The 22,541-nt window shown below is 49.4% G+C and overlaps 5 protein-coding genes across 5 annotated transcripts; 2 read left to right on the forward strand and 3 right to left on the reverse strand.

Moving 5' to 3' along the window:
* Window positions 1–2,795: 2,795 nt before the first annotated feature.
* PV06_09772 (uncharacterized protein) lies at window positions 2,796–3,552 on the reverse strand (the record flags this gene model as incomplete). Its single annotated transcript, XM_016411245.1, is given in 2 exon segments — window positions 2,796–3,282; window positions 3,302–3,552. 2 exon segments carry the CDS (start codon window positions 3,550–3,552, stop codon window positions 2,796–2,798), a joined length of 738 nt encoding a protein of 245 aa, XP_016257999.1.
* A 295-nt stretch (window positions 3,553–3,847) lies between these two features.
* On the reverse strand, window positions 3,848–5,291 carry PV06_09773 (uncharacterized protein; the record flags this gene model as incomplete). The annotated part of the gene is made up of 8 exons (XM_016411246.1): window positions 5,082–5,291; window positions 4,990–5,034; window positions 4,896–4,940; window positions 4,800–4,844; window positions 4,703–4,747; window positions 4,511–4,648; window positions 4,203–4,461; window positions 3,848–4,097 (listed from the first exon to the last, which is right to left on the reverse strand). The coding sequence occupies exons 1-8, from the start codon at window positions 5,140–5,142 to the stop codon at window positions 3,848–3,850; spliced, it is 888 nt and encodes a 295-aa protein (XP_016258000.1). The 5' UTR covers window positions 5,143–5,291.
* A 12,611-nt stretch (window positions 5,292–17,902) lies between these two features.
* On the forward strand, window positions 17,903–18,857 carry PV06_09774 (uncharacterized protein; the record flags this gene model as incomplete). Its single annotated transcript, XM_016411247.1, has 3 exons — window positions 17,903–17,969; window positions 18,068–18,528; window positions 18,588–18,857. 3 exons carry the CDS (start codon window positions 17,903–17,905, stop codon window positions 18,855–18,857), a joined length of 798 nt encoding a protein of 265 aa, XP_016258001.1.
* Window positions 18,858–20,240: 1,383 nt separating this feature from the next.
* PV06_09775 (uncharacterized protein) lies at window positions 20,241–21,242 on the forward strand (the record flags this gene model as incomplete). The annotated part of the gene is made up of 2 exons (XM_016411248.1): window positions 20,241–20,346; window positions 20,408–21,242. The coding sequence occupies 2 exons, from the start codon at window positions 20,241–20,243 to the stop codon at window positions 21,040–21,042; spliced, it is 741 nt and encodes a 246-aa protein (XP_016258002.1). The 3' UTR covers window positions 21,043–21,242.
* On the reverse strand, window positions 21,131–21,964 carry PV06_09776 (uncharacterized protein; the record flags this gene model as incomplete). Its single annotated transcript, XM_016411249.1, has 3 exons — window positions 21,131–21,202; window positions 21,271–21,370; window positions 21,420–21,964. 3 exons carry the CDS (start codon window positions 21,962–21,964, stop codon window positions 21,131–21,133), a joined length of 717 nt encoding a protein of 238 aa, XP_016258003.1.
* Window positions 21,965–22,541: the final 577 nt, after the last annotated feature.

Raw genomic sequence — 22,541 nt, forward strand, 5'->3', positions numbered from 1 at the left:
AGGTTGAATAGCACAATTAGCACTTTTCATAGCCAAAAATAAGAGGGTCTTCAAAGATACACCTTTAACTTTTCGGAGAGGAAGTATACTATGTGTAGCTTTGAGATACTCTAATCGCAAGTTCAAAGTCTGATGTGTCGCACTCTTCCACTCCTAAGGAGCATCTTTCCATTCATACGTAAAGCCCATGCTGTGATGAGGATGTCTCTAGCACTTGACATAAAGATTGCAATGACTGCTAGCTGAAAAGACATGACCTTTGAGCAAGGCTAAGTACATAGCTTTGGAATAAAAAAGTATGTGTCTTTGGACCGTGGTTGAATGCGTGGCACTGCTTCTCTTTTCTGCCTTCTTACACTGGACGATTGGAACTGCTATCTAGTCTCAACTATAGCTCTTCAGATTTAAATCACAAAACAACTTGAACAATGAATAAGGCAGGAGTATTATATTACTTGAAGTTCAATCTAGATACGCTAACTCTTTCCGGTTAGACTTATCGGCTCCACCTAGTTCATCATTCAAGCGGGAGGACCATGCTTGACATTGTTGCCAACCAAAGCATCGTAAGGGTACGGGTTCGTGTAGTTCATGGTCGGAGCTCTTCCATTGATCTGCTTGACGACAGCAGGCAAGACACCCTTGCCGTTGGCGCAGGTCGAGTCATTGGTGGGGACTGGCCAGGTTGGGACGTACTCAGCGTCGTTGAAGGGACCGGGGTACGACTCGTTAAAGTAGAAGGCGAGGTTGTTGTTGTTCAGCTGAGCGTTCTTATAGCCCGTCTTGTTGGCCACCATCTCGAACACGTTGGCGTGGCAGTCCCATCGACCAAGGGATGGGAGACCCCAGTTCTGGGAAACCGACGCAATGGTAGAGTAGTGGTTGTAGAAGGTGCTGTCAGTGGTTCCCCTCAATTCCTTGGGGATCGCTCCGCCAATGAGAATCGAGAGAACCTTGTTGGAGATTTCATAGGTCTCATTTTCATCGAAGGTGATCAAAAACACCGTGTTGTTCATCACATACTCATTTTCGACCAACGGCGCCATCCAGGTACGAAGCCAGTTTCCGGCAAACGTTATATTACTATCATGGCGATCGTTTGTCATGTTGGGAGTTATGAAGGCCCATTGAGGAAGAGACTGGCTCTTGATATCGTTTTGAAAATCGTCAAAACTTTTGATTTGGCGGGCCCGAGTATCATTCTTGGCAACCGAGTCGTAGATCATCAGGGGATTGTGTTTGCGGACATAGTCGTTCGCAAAGGTCTCTTGGTTTGAGTAGTTGAAGCCCTGGAAGCCGGCGTAAGGAATGTGTTCCTGATACTCGCCCCAAGCAATTTGCTTGGTGTCGAGCAGATCGGCAACGGTGGCGATATCAGCAGGAACGCTGTTGAAGTCGTCATTCTGCATGCCAAAGGTGTCTCCTCCGGCAGCAGCACAGTAGTTTGGCTCCGAAGGATGCGTGACGGCGTAGTAGTTGGTCAAGGTGATACCCTGGGCGGCGAGCCATTCGAAATTGACATCACCAGCGGTGGCTTGGTAATCAGTGTTCTCCATCCAGACCTGGTAGAAACGATCGAATGCAAGGCCCTTGACATTGCTTTTTGGCGAGAGTGGCTTGACAGTGGCAGCCGCAGAATGAATCGCCGCGGCCGAGGGTTCAAAGGTCGACTCGGCGGGGCGCGAAGCATATGACGAGGTGGAGGTTGGAGCAGCCAAGGCCAGATGGCCTGCTGCGAGAAGGAAGACTGCAGATGAGAGCATCTTGGATGGAGTGGCACAAGAGAACTACAGCTGTTGAGGGATGCAGGTCGGATGGTCCTCTCTCCCAGCCAGGTTGCTCTTCTTATACCTGGGCCTGCTCGGCACATCGGCCCGGCACAAACGTGTTCAGAATTTTTCTCAGCCGCCACTCTCAAAATCTTCTTTTCCTGAACTGGTAATACCATCGGATAGATACTACTCGTTCCTTGAGCATCAACTGATGGGTGTGACGAAGCTGAACTAAACATGCAGCCGAAAATAGTTAGTGCTCAAGGCAAGGTTCGACCCAGATGCATATGCATTATTAGTGAATTTAGTGATGATTAGTGCCACTTAAGTTGCTAGCGCGATTAGCCTTGCGGGGTACCAAGCTCCCACCACTTAAAGCTTAGTTTGGGGCACGTGTGTCGATTTGGGATTCAACGTCGACTCTTTCAACCGCGCTTGCTCCCAGCCATTTCTGTTCTTTCATCTTCTATGTCCATGACTATGACAGAAAAAGTCCCTGCATAATGCGACGCTCTCTGTGCACGTGGTCCCACAAGTACGGATCCTGCCCGAAGACTCTGTAGCACCTGCGTCGGGTCAGTCGGCAATGGCCTTATCACAAATAGTGAGAAAACTTGCCAGCATACCATGAACGGCGGAGCCTTACTGGGTACCACGCAGACTCATACAGCGTTACAGTGCCCGCTCAAGTCCACTTCGCTTATCATACGAATCAACTGGAACCAAAAAAAAATTAACAATGTCTACTTTGTCATAGGGTCTTCCTGCCGGTCCAAACATGACCCTTACATGGTTGGAGCAGGAGTAAGCACGTGTACAATGGTACGATGAGAACGCTCTTGCTGTAGGACCTACCGCTTTCAGTATCGGAGTCGCCAGATTTTGCGGCCGGTGGGACTTCATTGGTAGTGACCTCGAAGTAAATGTCCGCAGCGAACCTCCTTCGATGAAAGCCATGGGCAACAGCATGAGATTCTACCTGCGGTACACCTTACTATTACTGCTACCAGTTGGTCTCAATAATCACACTGGACAGCACCCTTGGCCCCCATCGAACGTTCCTTGCCACATCTGCGGTAATCTCCTGACACTACAATGCCCTTCGCATTGGACCGAGCAAAAGCGTCCACCAAATATGCACCAGGTTACCTCCGTCGCCAACAGGACCCCTAGCCTGTCCTTCAGATGCCGACCTTGGTATCTCATCCGTTTTTGTTTCGATGATGCGGACGAATACTTCGCTCTCAAGGACCATCTCGACAATGGAGTTGGATCATTGACTCGCATCATTTCTTCACCAAACTGAACCCACTGGCCAAGATCAACATTGATCTCGTCCTCGACAATGGTGTTGACAGCAATGTCTCTGCCGAAGAGAATTCGGTTGAGCTGTGGCATAGTGCCTGGGAAAGTTTTTCGGAGGTTCTTTTGGTTTTGTCGATCATTGAAGGAGTCCTTCGTAAAGAATGTGATTGCTTCGACTATCTCATGCTGACCACATCGATGCACTCTGGCGACTGATTGCTCACCGACAGCGTTCGAGGGAGGACGGTCCAAAAATCCACAACATGGCATCTTTCGGTAAGTTCAGACCACACGAAGTTATTGCGTAAGAGCCTGTGAGAATCTGAGGGCGAGCAGTCATGTCGAAGTCCTTAACAAGCTCTCGCTTCTCAGTAACTCTCAGATGCGCGAGATAGACTTCCATGTCAACATTCAGCGCTTTGAGAATGCGGTAAAGGAGAACTTGTTGGCCACGAAGAGAACAGAATATGAGCATCTTCCTCCCCCTTCCCCTAACCCAATTCTTCACGTAGTTGGGGTGAACGCGTCCACGCCACTGAACGGAAAGTTCTACCGGTCCAGGGTCTCCAGGTCTTTCCAGGAACGCATCTTCCCAAAACTGGTTCAGAGGCCCCAGTAAGTCACCTGCGCTGTTGTGCAGTGTGGTTGCGGTGATACCACTTGATGGGTGCCTCGAGCAAAAGGACTGCCTTGAAGACACGAGTCGCTACATTTTTGAATTTATGGACCTTATCACACACCAGTGGATGATATAGCCCGACAAAGTAGTATTAGACAAAGTATTTTGTCTTCTTCTTGTCATCGATCTTGATGGGGGCGGAAACGGACGAGTCGTCACCTGGGTTGTCACCGGCTTGGGGATCGTCAACATCTGGATCGACTCCGTCACGGTCGACAGTCTCCTCCAACTCATCAGCGCTCGGGGCTTCTTCGTGCGTCCTGGCTCCGATTTGACGTTTCATCCAATCAAAATGCTGCTTCACCTTGGGATTTTCGGGCTTGAGGTGAGTCACTTCCTCCCTAATGTTCTTCAGCATTCTGCTTGGCCGCACGTTTTGCCTTGTTTTCCGCTGATATTCTACCCTTGTCTATTCATTCATGTCAGCATGCACTCGAATGTTTAACACAATATCGTCCTCACTCTTCTCACAGTACTTCTTGCCTGCAGCTGTTCTTTCCTCCTTGCTCTGCGCCGCTCGCTTCGCGTCCCGTCTCGCCTTGATGGCATCTTTGTTGGCTTCTCGGTACGCCTTTGCTTTCAAGCGACGAGCCTCCTCGACTGTATAGTTCATATCAGCATATATTGAAGTCAAATGGCTCCCAAACAACGGACCGTCTGGTCTTTGCAGTCGTTCTCGGTTGGCAGCCTTAACCTTCTCGACATCTAAATCACATCAGTATATTGAAAGATGGCCAAAAAAGATTGTACATACTCTTTTCCCGGTACCTACGTGAGCTCTCTCGATCTCGAGCCTTGTCTGTGACAATATTGCCAGTCTCCGATATAGATATCAAGACGGTATTGTCAATACACTCCGCTGTCTGGTGTTGCTTCTTGATTTCTTCACGACCTAAAAGTGTAAAATTAGTTCATGACTCAATATGCTGAGAAAGAAATAACATACGCTCTTGGTAGTATCCCTTCTTGTAAGCCGAACGTCGCACACGGTCTGAAAGATGTCAGTTTGTACCAAATTGTCTGGGAGTATTGTTGATCCTTACTCCGTATGTGATACTCCCGAAAACCAGCCAAGCACTTGTCTCGGTCTAAATATCGTAAGCTTTTCTCCGTACCATACCAAGATGTATTGAACATACTGCGTCGATAATATGACAAACTGCGCAGTCTGTCTGCTCTGCCGTCTTCAAAAGTCAATTTGCAGTTCAAATCTCAAGACATGAATGTGCGTACCTTTTCTGTAAGTCTTTCTCCGGCTTGTATTAACATCTGAACGATCTGGACACTTGTCAGCTAAACAATCAAGTGATGAGGACTATACGTACGACTCTTCTTCCATGCATTCGCGGAGGCGTTGTAGTCAATTCGCATCTTCTGGAGTACCATTTCCCATTCCTCAGACGTCCAGTTGATTCTTAAATCCTTCCCTTCTTGCAGTGGGGAATGTGTGTTGAGACCTTGCCACTCGAGTGAGTCCTCTGGCCATGGGCTCAGGCCTACTCAGGCGACTTTGGAGTGCTTCTGATCAGCTCATACTTATGCCCTGAGCACCCTCCCTGGCTCCCCACATAGTGTAAGGATCAAGGAAGACGTGAAAGGCCGCAATTGCCAGAAATGAATCACAATGACTCGATTGATGCCGTAATGGTATTATTGTTGGTGTGGGCTATCTCTGTCTAAAACCAAAAGAGTGGTGGAGGACCTGACTGAGAAGACTCAGCCAAACATGCCGTTCCCGAAAGGGAAGGTATGCCTGCTAGTCAGGTGACTCCTGACACATAGCCTGTTCTTCAGCTGCCTTCGGCGCCTCGACCCATCCGTACACTTGTACGGAGTATACCGATCAACTTTACCCGAGATGTCGGTGATCAAGGAGGTGGTTTCACCGGCAAGGGAGCGCCTCGCGAGCACACTAACCCCTGAGGGACGAGGTCTCCCTCCCAATTCTGTACCACACTGTTGACAGCCGCGTTCCGGCGGGTGTGGAGACTGTGTGTCAGTACTGGAACAACTTCACTGGAGTCTGGGGGCGGGAGTATCCTGATGTATCTATTAACCGGTCTCTCATGGATTCCGTTTATGGAGTATGAATGGGCATATTTAGCACCACGTGCGTCGGCATTCTGACCTAACGTCCTAGTATATACATGGTTCTTTGATGGACGAGCTATCGTTTGCAGGCGAGAAAGCCCCTCGGCGTTATGCGAATCATCACCAGCTGTACCTGTACAGGCGTTAGTTGTGGGAGCGGGACTAGTTTGTTTACAAACGTTCTGGTATAAGGATTAGTGACTGGGGTTCACATCTTGTAAGGCTCTTCACTAATAGTATATTCGAATATTTGAGAGTTCGCATCCATTAGGGGCTGACCAATAGTCTATGCCACCTGGAATGTATACAAAGACGCATAGATACATGATGTGCCATTATCTCAAGAATCAATTCCCTTTGCTTCGTTTGCCTTGAGATTTCTGATCTTCATCTTGACCGGTAGTGAGATAGGGCTCATATTAAGGGGTTCTCGCCACTCCATCTCCCAGTCTGGCGAGGGCAACTCAAAGTCATACCGCCGGACAAGAGTTGCCATGACAAGAGGAATCAGTGTAAAAGTCAAGTTGCGCCCTGTACAAGCACGTGGACCGAGAGAGAACGGCACCAGGCATTCCCTCCACAGAGGGTCCGCGTTTGCGTCGAGCCATCGCTCCGGCCGAAACGCCCATGGCTCTGGAAAGATCGAGGCATCATGGTGCAGCGCAAAGGCGGAGACTGACACGGTGGTACCAGCTGTACTGCGGTGAGAAATTGATACAAAGATATGACAGAGGATTTTTGGTAGTGAACGAACCTTTGATGAAGTGTCCTGAAATAGTTGCTCCTCCTTCAGGAACGGTCCGAGCAAGACCATGGGCGATGGGCGGTCGGTCTCTCGTTGCCTCATCAAACACCGCCCTCAAGTATGGCAGACGACAGATCTGATCGTTCGTGGGGACAAGTGTGTCTCCCAAGGCATCATCAAGCTCCTCCCGTAGTTTCCGCATACATTCTGGGTTCTTGATCAAGTGATACATGGCATTCGTCGCCACTGACGCCACAAGATCGATCGCAGATCCAAAGATGACAAACGTCTCTCCTAGCAATTCCGCATACTCTAGATCCCTGGGCTTTTGATGACTGTCCCGCAAGAGATAAGACACAAAGTCTCGAAATTCTGAGGTGTCCCCACGTTTGAGACGTTGTTGCAAGTAGAGATGCACTGCTTCGGCGAATTTCTTTCCCTTGCTGGCGTCCCTGTGCCAGCTGGTGAGCTTCCTGAGCTTTTGCGCCAGAGATGGCCATGGTGAGAACAGAGATATATAGGAGCCGGCTGATTGGAAAGTCTCGATTCCTTCGAATTGGCAACTGGGCGAGCCGTCGAATGGAAGGGTGTCGAGAACATCGTTCCCCTTATCGCAGAGTCCAAGAGTCTCACCGAAAGTCAACTCCGCAGATGTGTCGTACAAGAAATAGTTGATCCATCTGTACAAGTCAAGTTGCCCGTTGTCAGCCTGTAATGCCTCTCTCTGGTTGTCAAGACACTTGATCAAATGACCCGTACGGCGAGTAATGGCAGGCTCCAAGGTGAGGATGTTCTTGAGCGCGAAGGCATTCGAGACATACTTCCTCTTGCGCTGATGTTCTTCTCTGTCATCTGTGGTCACGAGATTCTTCAGGATATGGCCATGAGCGTCCTCATCCCCAATCGACTCGTAGAATTTGCCCTTCGGCATTCTCGACTGGAATCCGTAGATTGTCTTGGCCGCCTCTCCATCGCTGAATGAAAGATGATCCGGCTGGATACGAACGATTGGCCCATACTTTTCATGGGCGTGAAGAACAGAATGTGATTTGGCTTGTTTAAGTATTGCCCTTGCAAGCCAAAAATTGGACCATCCTGCCCATCCTGGAATACCCCAAGCTGAAGCAGAAGGGAACCGGCGCAGGTCCTTCGGGTCCCAGACGTAGATGGCAAGGGGTCGGACGAGGGCGAAGAAGATGATGCACACCAGGGAGGTGACACCAACGAACGATGCTAGAGGTATAGAGTGAGCTTCAACGAAGTATACTGCTCCGAGAGTATGGGTTCACTTACCCGTGACAAACATTACATGTCCTTTCCGTCTTTGTATGTCAAATTCCAAGGGAGGAATGTCATTGACAGATACCGATAAGAAGAACCTCCCGGCTTCACGCTTTGGCTGTATATACTCGTCAAGACGGCAGCGAGAGCCAGGTGAATATTCACCTCCTGATCAAACCCCCGCAAAGGTTCTCAGAGGCTGTTGATGTGATTCGTTCGGCAACGGCCCGAGTCGCCTATCTGTCGCCGGACATGGTATTCCCCACATCGGGGTGCATAGAAAACATTGCCTCCACAAATCAAATGTCTACGATACATGTGAACGGCCTTTCTTACATCCTCATCTCTCGCTTCTCCGGTGGCTCGGTCTGCGGCCCGGGGTCGCCGACCCCGAATTGTCTACGTTCTGGCCAACCAGAGGTGAAGAGATAGCGGCAATGGCTAACCTCACCGATGCAGACCGGACTAACCTGAGAGATAGGCTTGGACCTAGAGCTTACTGTGAATGGAAATTATCGAAGTGTATCAGCTCTGTGATTCGAGGATCCATTTGTAAAAGATTTATCAAATTGTTTCAAGTGCTGATGAGGATGATTGCGTGCCAGACCACACCTTTCTTGTCTTCAGCTTCTATACTGATACCGAAAACGAGTGAACACGTGTCAAACATGGGAAGCATTGTTCTTGGTAGGCCTCTTCGCATCGGTGTCGACGTTGGTGGAACAAACACCGACGCTGTATTGCTGGATACCAGTGCGACAGCAGCTCCCAACAGAGGAGTTCTCGCATTCTGTAAAACAGCAACGACGGGTCCAAATGTCAGCGACGGTATCGAAACAGCTTTACGCAATGTCCTGGAGCAAACCAACGCGGATAAGTCGCAAATCGCTTGTGTGACTATAGGCACGACACATTTCATCAATGCCGTTGTCGAGCAAGATCCCCGCCGACTATCCAGGGTTGCTGTGATCCGCCTCTCGAAGAGCTTCACCAAGGACATTCCACCATTTTCCGACTTTCCTCCGGCATTGGGAAGAATCATGAATGGGTATCATGGTTTTGTCGATGGCGGTCTTCAAATCGACGGTTCTCAAGAGGCGCCGATCGTGGAATCACAAGTACATAAAGAATGTGAACGGATTAGAGCGCTAGGCATCCGGTCAATCGTGATATCTGGGGTTTTCTCTCCGCTGGACCAGCGTTTCAGGCAAGAGCAAGTTGTCCGAGACATGATATTGAAGTGTTTACCTGGGGTGGACGTTGTTTGCTCGTCAGAAATATCGACGTTAGGTTTACTGGAGCGCGAGAACGCTTCTATACTCAACGCGTCGATCCTACGATTTGCTAGGCGTACCATTCGAGCATTTAGAGCATCAATACGGCGATTGGGCTTAGACTGTGCTCTATTTCTCACTCAAAATGATGGCACCGTCATCAGTGCTTCTGCTGCGGCCGAAGTTCCGATCCGCACATTTTCTTCAGGGGCCACGAATTCAATCAGAGGGGCCGCATATCTGGGCTCACACCAGCTCAAAGGGGAATCGAACAAGGCTTCCATAATTGTTCTGGATATTGGCGGAACAACGAGCGATGTTGGAGTGCTCCTTCCTTCGGGATTCCCACGTCAAGCATCGGCCTATGTGACCATTGCCGGCATCAAGGTCAATTTCAGTATGCCACACGTCGAATCGATTGGCCTGGGTGGTGGATCAATCATCAAGTGCGATGACAGTGGCAAGGTCACCGTCGGTCCTGAGTCTGTTGGTCATCAGCTCACTTCCATGGCTCGAGTATTCGGTGGCGATACACTCACAGCAACCGACGTTGCTGTAGCCTGCGGAGCCAAAATTGGCGACTCCCTGTTAGCTACGGAGATATCTCATTCCATCATCACCGAATCTCGTGCGATCATGAAAGTTAAGTTGGAAAGAGTTATCGACTTGATGAAGACTTCTCCGGATCCTTTAGCGGTCATGGTGGTGGGAGGCGGATCGATCATCATGCCAGACCGTCTCGAAGGAGTATCTCAACTCGTGTCGCCCCCGTACTCCTCGGTAGCAAATGCTGTGGGCGCTGCAGTCGCAAAGGTTGGTGGCCATGTGGATATGGTACAAGACATGTCAACTAAAAGTGTCAATGAGCTGAAGGAAAGTGCACGGCTGGAAGCTGTGAAACGTGCAGTGGACGCCGGAGCTGACGTCAATACTGTCACTCTCGCTGAGATGGAAGTGATTCCTGTACAATATACGGCGAACCAAGTGCGTATCATTGCAAAAGTGGTTGGTGATCTCCGGACACCAGATCACACAAAAGATCAACCTCTGGAGGACGAGGGAGAGTCTTTAGACCGGGAGGATATCTGCATTGCAGGCGCGCAGAAGGATGAAGTCGTCGAGGCGGAAGATTCTTTGCCCATCGACATTGATTCGTATTCTCCCAAGGTCGTGAAGAATGAACAGAGTGGTCGTCTCGAATGGGTGCTAACGGAACTTGATGTCTGCTTTCTCGCTGATGGATGCTATGTCTTGGGCTGTGCTGGAGGAGGCTCTCCCTCGAGCCACTGCTTGCATATTCGGAATCAGCTGAAACTTGGCCATGTGGTCCGCGTCATTGATCCAAGGACATTGCCACCTGATGCTGTTGTAAGCTGTAAGATTCAATCCACGAGTCGACGTTCTTTCTTACTGACGCTTCTCTAGGGGGAGGTTATATGGGCTCGCCAGCCGTGTCCGTTGAAAGATTGGCCGGAACGGAAAATGTACAGGCACTTGACGAGCTAATGGAACACCTCAAGATGGAGTCCTTTGACGCAGTAATGGCACTGGAGATCGGCGGTGGCAATGGTCTACAGCAACTACTGATTGGATCGTCTAAATACTATGACAGACCTGTCGTTGATGCCGACTGGATGGGTATTGTGTCACCTTTTTTCCACTTGCTCACTTAAATTGCTGACGAGTTCATTTTGTATATAGGTCGAGCATATCCCACCATTTGGCAAACGTCCATCTCCACCCACGAAGCTGGACAATTAGTGCCTTGCGTATTAGCGTCTGGATCTGGGAATAGCATCATCATGACCAAAGCAGTGGATGACGAAATCGTCGACCGAGGAGTCCGTGCTTGTTGTGCCGAGATGGGCTCCATGGCTGGACTGGCAGCTAAACCGACGACCGCGGACCGAGTCGTGAAGTATGGCATCACAAACACCCTGTCGTTGGCCTGGCGTATCGGACGATGTATAGCACGTGCTCAAGCGAACAGCACCGTGAACAGAGTTGCCGAAGACATCATCGAAGAGATTGGGGGACCTAGCAGTGCGAAAGTGCTTTTTCGAGGGAAGATAGTTTCTGTCGAGCGGCGACTCTACAAGGGGCACACTTACGGAGAGATTGTGATTCAGCAGCTCTCAATCTCAGAGCAAGAGACTTCCCACAACACTTCCACCTCTGTCGCCACGGGCGGGACGTTGAAGATCCCTTTCAAGAACGAAAACATTTACGCCCAGCACACCTCAGATAATGGTAGGGAGCGGTACATCGCCACGGTGCCGGATCTCATTACAGTCCTCGATACTCAGTCCGGACGTGCACTAGGAGTTCCTGAGTATAGGTACGGAGTTCTTGTCACTGTCCTGGGGATTGCATGTTCTCCTCGGTGGACCGATACCGCAGAGGCTCTAAGGTGTGGTGGGCCGTCGGCTTTTGGTTACGATATTCCATATGAACCATTGGGCACATATATGGAGACGGAAAGTGTGCTATCTGAGTTTGGTGCAAAGGCTGGACTTGGATGAACCCGGATTTCGTCAAGTTCAGCGAGACAAAGAGGCATACGAATTAATTGTATATAGATATGTCACATCCACTCTCCCACCAAAGGATCCTCAAAATCATTCCATATCTCAAAATGGCTGACGTGACTGTCCCACAAAGAGCTCGTAAAATCCGAGGAAAGATTTCCAAAAGGTTGCACATTCGAACCAATATTCAGATCCTTGTTCATGATAAGCGCTGAGGACAAGGGCGACGGGTTGAAATCACAATCGTACGTCGGAACAGTGGATGTTGACGTGATGAAACTATTAGGTCGAGGCGGACTGTCTGCCAGTTGAATCACCAGAGGTCCACGATCACGATCAGCAGGAGACGAGCTCTGGCTAGAGTTGACTCGAGCGAATCCAGCGGCGCCATCTTCCCTCGTCGAGTTTGAAGGAGTCGCTGTTTGCGTCGCCTGCAATACCTGCAAGAACCCATCCACCTTGAGCCGCAGATTGCGCAGTAGCTGCATGCACTCCATCGCCGGGATACTGCCCAGCTCCTCCTGAAACTCAAGCAGCTTTGTCGCGCGATCCAATGACGTCCGTGTGGCTTCTTTATTGATGTAAAACAGCGGGACTGGTCGGATCTTGGACGTATTCACAATCCTTTCCATCAGCTCTGCCATGAGAATCGTGACGGCGGACGAGAAGGCATGATTGCAGTCCCAGTAGTTATAAGGCGCTATAAACATGGTCAATGTGTGTTCCGATGGTTAATCCCAGCTTTGTAGCATACTGATCATATTCTCTTCGAACAGCCATGTAAATACCTTCATCATGTTGCACGCATCAGCCACAGTTTGCTCGCAAACCCTCTGGACTTGCTGGGACAAGGGCAAGCATAGATCCGCCTCTTCCAGGCCGTGATGGCTTCCTGTCTGCCCACTCAGCTTGGCCAGAAGCTGGTTGAATACAAGGTCGAGGACGGGTCGGAGCACGACGGTGGCGACCTAGAAAAATCAAATAGATTAATTACCTCGTCGTCCCCCAAAACCAACAAGGACGATACACGTCGTACCTGATAGTAGCAAAGATAGATGGTAGCAATCCTCCTTGTTAGACCTGACACCTTGCCGTCTCGATGAATGCATATCTTCAGATCGTCTGGTAGGTTATGTTCCCAGTAGACGAGTTTGGAATGATACTCGAGAACCTTGCACACCAATGGGCCGCCTTTTGGATCGGTCAACTCGTCATCTGCAACATCGTGTATCTTCAAATACTCATATAATGATGTCGTCATCTCGTGTCGAAGTTTCACCAGTTCTGCGTCAATTACAAATGTTCGGCATGGGTATAACTCGGCTTCTTCTTCCTCGGTGAGTGGGATTGTGCCAGGAGGTTCAGCTGTAATATCAGAATCCGATATCCCCAGAGGAAGGCCAACTTTCGAGCTGAATAGTCTATAATGGCAAGTTATCAGTTTCAATTGCATGAAGGTGGGGATTTTGTCACTTGTCGTACTGATTAAGGATGTACACTGTCCACCAAAGGCGATTGACTCGCTCACGTTCTAGGGCAGTAGCCACGGACTTTGTGCTGGAATGTGGAAACGTGGACTTTCCCACCAGACTGTGATGAATGCCCATGACAAGGCATGTACGAAGCGCCAGACCGATATGCCTGTATGCCTCGTTCTGGCGGTTCAAAGCGTATGAGTAGTACGCGAAAAGACAAAGGACTTGGGCGTATTCCAGCGTAGGTTCCTCATCCATCTTTGGAAGCAGATCGACAGCATCTTGGAAGTAGTCAAGGCCTGGAGGCTGAAGGCTAGTCGGTCGATCGCTGCATCCGGAGCCTGTCCACATGTTTGGGCGCGTAGCTGAGCCGAGCTGGGTTCCTTCCCGATGGGTTATCTCCCCGATTGCAATCAGACACAAGAGCTTACAAAGCCATGTCCGATCCTTGTTCTCTGGTCTGGTAGGGAAGTTGTACATGTCGATGATTCTCTGTCTCAAGGAGCGCCCGAAAAGACAATATCCGAGAAAATCGTTTCGTTCTTCCATTACAGTCAGGAGGCTCAGGGTGTAGTCCTTTGGTGGTAGCCTCAGTGTAACTTGGCTGGATCGAGGTGTGTGTGCTATGCGAACGTAGTTGTATTTCCTCTTGATATCATACACATGGGGTGCAACCTGACTACCTAGCAATCGATCCTGTTGAGAACCAACAATTGCCGGGATCCTGTTTTGCATTCGAATGGACGACTCGCGGAATTCAATGTGAGCAATTATCGTCTCGGCGAATGATTGATACGATGGATCTCCGAGATATTCTCCGCGACATCGAGTGGTACGGCCATTATCTGTGGTGGTTACAAGTCGTCTTGCTTTTGGTGAGCGAGTATCTTCTTCTGCGTATCTCTTCCCCAAATGATTAGTGGATGGCGTCTCAACACCTGGGTCTCGGGCCAACAATAGCTGGCTGGGATATGAGGGAGCAGGGTTTGTCGGAAAGACGCAAAGTGAGGAACTCAGGGCGCAATTTCGGCAAGGGCGATCTGCAATAGTCAATTCAGAATCATAAACTCTGTAACTGTAACTACAACAGACGTACTCCCTTCACATTTTATCTTCTTGGTATGGCACCGACGGCAGCTAGAGAGCGAGCAGTCAGACATATTGAATTGAGTATTCCATCAAAGAGGCAAGATTAGCTTACGCATTCTTCCTCCGACTCAAGGGCACAGCAGGCAGGCTCGCAGCATGGCTTATAGCCCATTGATCCATAAGTACTGAAGAGCGACGAGGACGTAGAAGTCGAGGATCAGTCGCCGGGCTGGCCTTGCAAATTGCCTAAGCACGCTTTCAGCGAAGAGAATGTATTGCAACTTGTGTGCAGTTCCGAGGGTGTCTTGATATCAACTGTTCAATTATTGGAGGTTGTTCTTTGATGCTGTCCTATTGTTCAAGTCTACAAGCGGGAGAGTGGGAAGGTTTCAGGATGTGGGTTTGTCAAAGATTGTCAGGAAATACTACGGAATTGAGCCTCAGAGGCCAAGGAAGAGGACTGCCTCCGGTGCCCGTCCCGAGCACCACCTATGTTATGTAATTGATTACCATTTATAGTCGACTTGGAAAGTCTGGAAACTCTTTTTCTGGCTTTCTCTTGCTCTTCCTTCCGTAGGAAAACGCTCATTCAGCTGCTTCAGAGTATCTTATAGTATCCATGCTTAAATCATCCCGTACCACAGCTGGTCGAGTGCTCAAAATTTCCTGCCATTGTGCCATTGTGCCATTGTGCCATTGTGCCATGAGGGTGGGAAATCGAGAGTCCAAGAGCCAGATAAGGTCTCGGCCGGCCTCGGTGAGCTAGCCTATCAGCTAACCGAGCCCGAAGGCCGAGTGAGAGCTAATCGACTCCAGACTAAGTGGAGTCTGATAACACGGGACCAGTCATGTTGAAGGCATTACCCCAGCTTACCCCAGTTTATGTTTCTTGGTAGTGATCCAGAACGTATTGACCAAAGTTGTGTCTCGTGCTGGAGATTCGAGATATATCAGTGCTATTCCAGAGCAGACCATGGAATTCTGAGCCCATGCCGCAAGAGCATCTCCGATTAAAGGCCAGAACAAGCAAAGATGGGCAAACGTTCGACAGTGATCAATACGCTGGCTCTCAGAGATGAGCATGGTGAAATAGTCTCTGCATGGTACAATGAGGACGTCAGTATGACCATCCGATAAAGTATACCGGTTCACTGACAGCGGACAGGTTCGGCCTCTGCCACCACACCGTCGCACATGGACTGGCCTGACGTTCTTCTGCTACCAATGCAGTGTTGGGATAATCCCTATCCTTTGGTCGCTCGGTTCAAGTCTTCTCGTTTTCGGACTCGTGAGTCTGCTCTCGCTTATTCCAGGCTGCAGAATTGTTGACTCATGGCATTAGAATGCGTGGCAATGCATCATCACAGTCATATTTGGCTTTGCTGCCGTGGGAACTCTTGTCGCGGTTGGGTCTGAAATGTACGTGATGTCCTGAAACGCCTAGCCACACGGAAGAAGTCAGACTAAAGTCCCAACTTTCGGCATCACAGGGGAGGTCGTTGGCACGTCAACTTTCCTGTTGTCAGCAGAGCCGTCTGGGGAATGCGTGGTTCGGCTTTCCCTGTGCTTAACCGTGTCGTGCTCAACATCACGTGGTACTCTATCGAAACCTGGCTAGGTGGCTTGTGTGAGTTGAGACAGTAGCATCTGGACGAGGATGTTCTCTGCTTGACTAAACTCTAGCACAGGCGTCAAGACCATGATCGGTGCATTGTGGCCATCATTTTACACTATGAAGAACACATTTCCGGCGTCCGTACCGATGCAGACCAACGACTTTGTTGCCTGGTTCATCTTTACATTCTTCTGCTTTGTTGCTGTTCTGGTAAGACCGGAGAAATTCCACTGGCCAGCTGTTGTCACCTCATGCTCCATGTTCATCTTCTCCATCTCAATGATGGCCTGGATGCTGCACAAAGTCGGAGGTCCCGGACCCCTTTTCCGCTCCAGTGCGGCTTTAACCGGGATCGAACCGATAAGCGGATCTCAGTTGGCTTGGATGGCCGTCCGGACCTTCAACACCATCATATCTAGTGTGGCTACCGGCATCATCGGCTACGCGGACTGGGGTCGTTATGCAAAGACCACCAACGCTCAGCGAATCCCCCAAGCCTTGGGTGTGGCTCTGGGAAACACGTTCGTGGTGAGTACATCCGAGTTTTGGTACCTTTAAGGGGTTAACCGTGATTCAGACCACGATGGGGGTCCTCTGCGCTTCCTGTGGTGCAGCTCTCTACCCAGAGGCTGGCCTTTTGTGGAATCCGGCCATTTTGCTCAGTCAAATCCAACTCCATGGATCACCGGCAACACGAGCTGTGGTCTTCTTCGCCTCCCTCCCTCTTGTGGCGTCCTCATTTCTGATCACGGTGACGGGTGCGGCCATTGCAGGTGGAAGTAAGTGGTTCCAGGCGCTGCGAGGAAATGTCTCGTCTAACATAGAATTTTAGTCGACCTGTCAGGGCTTGTGCCTAAATTCCTCAATCTTCGGCGCGGGGCTTGGATCGTCTCTATTATCGGAGTTTGTGAGTTAAATTACACCCTCCTGAATGGGATTATCAAACTAATGAGATGCTATAGTGATACAGCCATGGCAACTGTAAGAATTGAGTCTTGCATAGTCTCAGACATCTATTGATCCGTCGACACAGAGCGAATTCTAGCAACAAATTCGTCACAGTGATGGGGTCATATGCTGTGTTTCTGGCGCCACTTAGTGAGTTCTTTGACGTATGACCATAGATTTCTTGCCTGACATCCAATCTAGCCGGGCTCTTTCACTGCGACTATTACCTTGTGCGAAGACAACGATTGGCCTTGAGAGACTTGTATACTCCCAACCAGTCTTCTTCATACTGGTTCTTCCACGGTTTCAACTGGTAACTTGCTCCCAGTTCTCGTAGCCTTCGAAGCTCATGCTAACTATGGATACAGGCGAGCGCCTCTAGCCTTTTGCCTTGGCTTCCCGTGGTTTGTCCCCGGCTTTGTCAACAGCATCACTCCTTCGATCCAAGTCTCGTCAGGCTGGTCACATTTGTTCTACATGGTATGTGCCTCGCAAAAAGGAATTTTCTAAGGTCACGTTGACCAACTGTTTTCAACGCAGAGTTACCCAGCAGGTTATCTAGGTACAGGTGCTATATACTACGCGATTAATCATTTCTTCCCACCGCCTGAGCTCGGTAAGGTGGATGCATACGACTATTACTCAACATTCAACGCAGGCGAAGACCCTCCATTCGGCATTATTGAGGGTCAGCCGCGAAATTCAGAGGAGACCTGGGAAGAGGACTCTCAGACAAAGTCGGGTAATAAGGTTGTTGAATCAAGGGAAGTCTAGGAGATGATCTATATCTGGAGGCATGGTGATTGTGATAGCCAATGTAGAGATGGAACGTGAAGCTAGAAAAAGCAGAGTGCACACTCGAAATCATACATTCTATCAAATGACTAGACGCGAGCGAAGCCTAATTATTTCTTAGGCTGTTCGCATAGTTCTCACATTCGATTATTCTTTTGGCTATGCCTCGAGATCTTAGTCGATATGTTTCAGTAAATACGTGATATAGAAAGCGCTCTAGTATACAAGTTAGTCGTGTCTCTTGTAGCTGCCACTACCCCCATCCAACGATTTGACCGTGGTTTGGTCAAGAGCAGCAAAACAGTATGGGAGGCCTATCGGCAGATGCAGCTCCAGTTGGGCGTCTGGCGGGAAAAGTTGCAATCATTACTGGTATGCCCGTTCCGACCTGGCAATAGACTAGACCCAGCAATTTGGGAGATAGACGGCTCTTCAGGAGCAGTGAATAGGAATGATCTGACAAGTTCAAGGAGCCGCCTCGGGATTTGGACTTGCTACTGTCCATAAGTACATTCAAGAAGGTGCAAAGGTGGTTGCTGTAGACCTCAATGAACAAGGTCTAGTGCATCAGTTCCACGACTTGTCATCAAGCAAAGGAGCCAACATTGTCACTCGAGTTGGCAATGTGACCTCCGCTGCAGATTGGGCTGCCCTCACGAAGGCTACTGTTGAGCATTTTGGCCAGCTCGACATTCTCGTCAACAACGCCGGAACGAACCATCCGAACAAGCGAACGGAGGATCTGACTGAAGCCGAATTCGACAGCACTTTCAATGTCAACGTGAAAAGCATCTACCTCGCCGTAAATGCGGCTCTCCCTTACCTTCGTCAGCGGGGCGGAGGCTTGATCCTCAACGTATCTAGTGTTTCGGCAGGAAAACCTCGCCCTGGACTGGTGTGGTACGCTGCAAGCAAAGCAGCTGTCAATAATGTGGGTAGCTCTCCTTGTGTGAGTCTTGCGATTATCAATAATCGTCACTTTTGAAATAGGTCACAAAAGGTCTTGCAGCAGACTATGGTAAAGAAAACATCAGAATCAACGCCGTGTGCCCTCTCCTGTCCGGCACCGGCCTTTTCGAGGCATTTACGGGACTGCCACCGACTGAAGAGAACATGAGCCGATTCCTCAGCAACATTCCGCTCGGGAGGCTCACGGCGACCCAAGATGTAGCAAACGCCCTTGCATTTCTAGGAAGCGATGAGGCTGCCTTCATAACAGCCGAAACGATCAAAGTCGATGGTGGTAGAGCAGTTGGGTAAACGTACTTATCAATCTTAGAAAAAGATATACTCCTTAGCAGTCTACAGCAACGAATGAATTCAACGTCTTAACTCACGCGAGTCATACCCAAGTGTACTCCCTTTACTTGAATGTTCCCTCCTCGGCTCCAGCGTCCGAATGTTAATGGTTCGCGAACACACAAGGCACACGATGGTGAAGGGCAAGGAAACCGAGATCGCAATCACCAACCTACCCTGTACCTGGGAGTAGGAGACGAGGATAGCTGGTAGGAGATACTATGACAAGAGTGAGTAACATTGCTTTATGGCCTGACGGCGTTTCCACATTCAACAATGGTGGTTACGTGTTTTGGCCTGTTGTTTACCACCTGTACTAGAGTAGCTGCTGTAGACAATCTGATTGTACACTCATTCGTTTGATGAGGTGACGCAGAGGCAATCGATCATAGCCCCCCAATTCTGAGGACTGACCATAAAAGATCAAATGCTCGGGGTTCATCTTATGGCGCAGCTTTCTACACAGATTGTAGCAATCAGAACAATACAGATCAAGAGCAAAAAGTGACCGAGTCACGCAAAGTGGACTTTAGCGAACGCCCAGTTTTAGGTCGCATTTTAATGGCCATATCATCAGCAAGAAAAGATACTGAGTCCCGGCGTCAATCTTTGGAGATGCACAGTCCCTCAAGCGTCTCGAATCACGGTGGCAGTCATTTATCTTACCTTCAAGTACTCCAACCCTTGGGACAAATCTGCGGTCTGTCAAAAAAATGGGTCAACTGATGGTCCCTTGAATGAATAAACCCTCATGGACGGCATCGAAATCTACACACCAAACTTTCGCTCACCGATAAAGTCGAGAGCGAGAGGGAACCTGACACGCAGGAGGAACTTAGAGGACGCCGATGAACCTGCCTGTTATCTGAATGATCTGACGAAAGGCTTCGATGCCATTGCATTGTCGACTTCGTCTTGAATAACAATAGATGTTTGGAGCGAAAGATGTATGTGGACAGGAAATTACTCTTTAGGCACTCTAGCTTCATCAGTGTCGTTACGATATCTTCATCCTTGATCAGACATATTTTCCGAGTGTGGTTCCTCGCAGGTTATGTACTGGACCCACAAATGTTCGTCAGAAAACGAAAGTGTGGGCCCAATCATCAGAAATGCCTCTGTCAGAAATTAGTCGCACCTCGCAGCCTCGTTCGGAGAAAGATTACGCCTTCGGACGAATACTCGCTCCTGCAGCACTTCTTTTCTGAAATCTCTACAACCCGATCCTTTGCCTACTCTGCTCTTTACTAGAACACGGTCTTGTCAGAAAATAGCCACCTAAGCCATTCTCGCACTGATTGACATTGACCGATGAGAGACCGCCATCTCCAACAACCATTAGCAATGCCATCTTTGCAAGCCAAAGAAGAAACCAGAGAATCCTGGTATGGAGTCCAGGACCCCAAGAAGAGAAAACAGATACAAGATCGTCTAGCACAACGAGCGCGACGTACGCCCAACCTCCCTCTCTGTTTCGGCATAGCGGCTGCCTGTGCTAACCAACAAAGCAGGTAAGAGAATCGCCGAAGCCAACAAAAACAATGAAAAGGCCATAGTCATCAGCCCTCGATCGTCGAAGCATGTTACAATAGCGCCACAACGTCACCCGGAGAGTTGCTCTTCCACTTGTATCGAGACCAATGCATCAACTATCATCACGGACTCACAACTAGGCCATTCAGTGTCGAGTCCACATCTACCAAATTGCCCTCAGACGTACAATATCATGCCCCATGCCGTTATCCCTTTGAAACGATTCCCTCTTCCGGTGGATCATCTCCTTCTGGTCCATCCAAGCAGAAGCGCGCTTGTGGCCTTTGAAGATAACGGTCATCGCATGGGTATAGGATGCGCCTGTGTCGGCCTGGTGAGATCCTGGCGACAATCTCCAGATTTACCGGCGGTCTTGCAACCGACACCGCTTCAACTCACGACTCCGCATTCGATATGGATCGATAGAATGCCATTTCCACGAATGCGAGATAATATCATTCTATTGGCCCATATGATTGATCTGGAAGATTTCTATGTCGATCTCCTCACGAAAGAGTCCTTTGAGTTTAAGGATGGATCGGCTCCCCATAACCCTGCTGCCTATCGGATTGATCCTACCTTTAGAGCGAAATGGGGATATTTGTTCCATTGAGTGCGACATGCCATTCATCATTCTATTCATCCCAACTCTCGGCTTTTCCTCCGGACAAGTCAGAGACCGCATCTGGTATTCCCCGTATCTAGTATGGGAAGAATGTACCATCGTACGAAGCGAATTTGCCGGAATGAGACTCCCTGGTGGATTCGTCGATCTAGAAAGGTAATACAATAAATCAGTGGGGACTCTTAGAGCGCCATCGGTATGGAAATAAATACTAACCAGCTTCATCAACCCAGTCGTACTCTCCTCGATGGTAGTCGGGGCTTCCGTCAAGCCGAACGACTGTGCCGACTCGTTACCCATCTTTGTCTGGACCCAACTGCGATTGTCAATACTCAGGTCGCAAATGTTCCGGATGAGAGACTTACCCAGGATGCATTGGGAAGGCGACCAGAAATTCGTTCTCGAGGTGAATCTTCTTGACGATATAGTTCAAGGCAGCTTTCGAAGTGCCGTACACTGCGTTTGGAATGTTCACTTTCTCCTGATCGGTGATTGTGCCTGCCGAGGACCCCATAGGGATGAATTTGGGGGTTCGTTGAGACTTCTTGAGTAACGGAAGGACGGCACGGAACAGGATGATAACGCCTATCACATTGACGTGATAATATTCCAGGAGATCAGAAGTTTGGGCATCCTCAACCCTCACAAAGATTCGTCCGACAGCAGAGTTTGGGATGACGACGTCGAGAGATTTGATGTTGTGGACGGTTTCGAGTTCCTGGACCGCATCCGCCGCATCGGTCTCGGAGGTGTTGTTGATTTTGACGACAATGAGCGAGCTCGAAGGTCCCTTGGGAAGATCGTTCAAGGACTTGCTGGTAGGGTCACTTGGATCGCGTACAGCGGCGACCACTATGTTGTTGGGTCTTTTGAGACAAGCTTCGACTAGGCCTCGCCCAATGCCTGACATGTGTTAGCAAGTTAGGCCGTGTTGATATGTGATGAAGCAGCCTTGCCTCGGTTGGCTCCGGTGATCAGATACGTGGTGGTGGTAGTGGCCATGTTGGTTTCTGGGCTATTCCGGAGATGATGAGACCCAGTTCAGAGTGCGGTTGTTTGTTGAATGTCTACTGGTTTTGAGCGAGGAGACGCAGTGGTTTTATGCCTGCGATGCGGCGTCGACAGGGACAAAATCAAATCCGTCGGCAATACTGATATCTGTACTCCGGTCAGAAGTTAGCTGGTCAGAAGTAAGTAGAGATATTGTGCCATAAATCTGCGAGACTTTACTGCGTCAGAAAATGAGACGTTGTCAATGACTCTCCATCGTCTAAGAAAACGTGGAAGGGCCCACTTCAGCCTCGTGTCATAAAATAGTCAAGTCAGCCCCGGTCCTTAGTAACCTATTCCCTGGATAGTGATGACAAAGCACGTCAGTAAGTAGCCCAGTTTCCTTACTCTCTTGAGGTTCTTGCAGTGATATGTGGTAGTTAGGCACGGAGTATGTTGAGGTCATTTCGTCCGAATGTAGTCAATAGAGCCCAGGT

Source organism: Exophiala oligosperma (genome assembly GCF_000835515.1).
Source record: "Exophiala oligosperma strain CBS 72588 unplaced genomic scaffold supercont1.11, whole genome shotgun sequence".
Taxonomy (NCBI): domain Eukaryota; kingdom Fungi; phylum Ascomycota; class Eurotiomycetes; order Chaetothyriales; family Herpotrichiellaceae; genus Exophiala; species Exophiala oligosperma.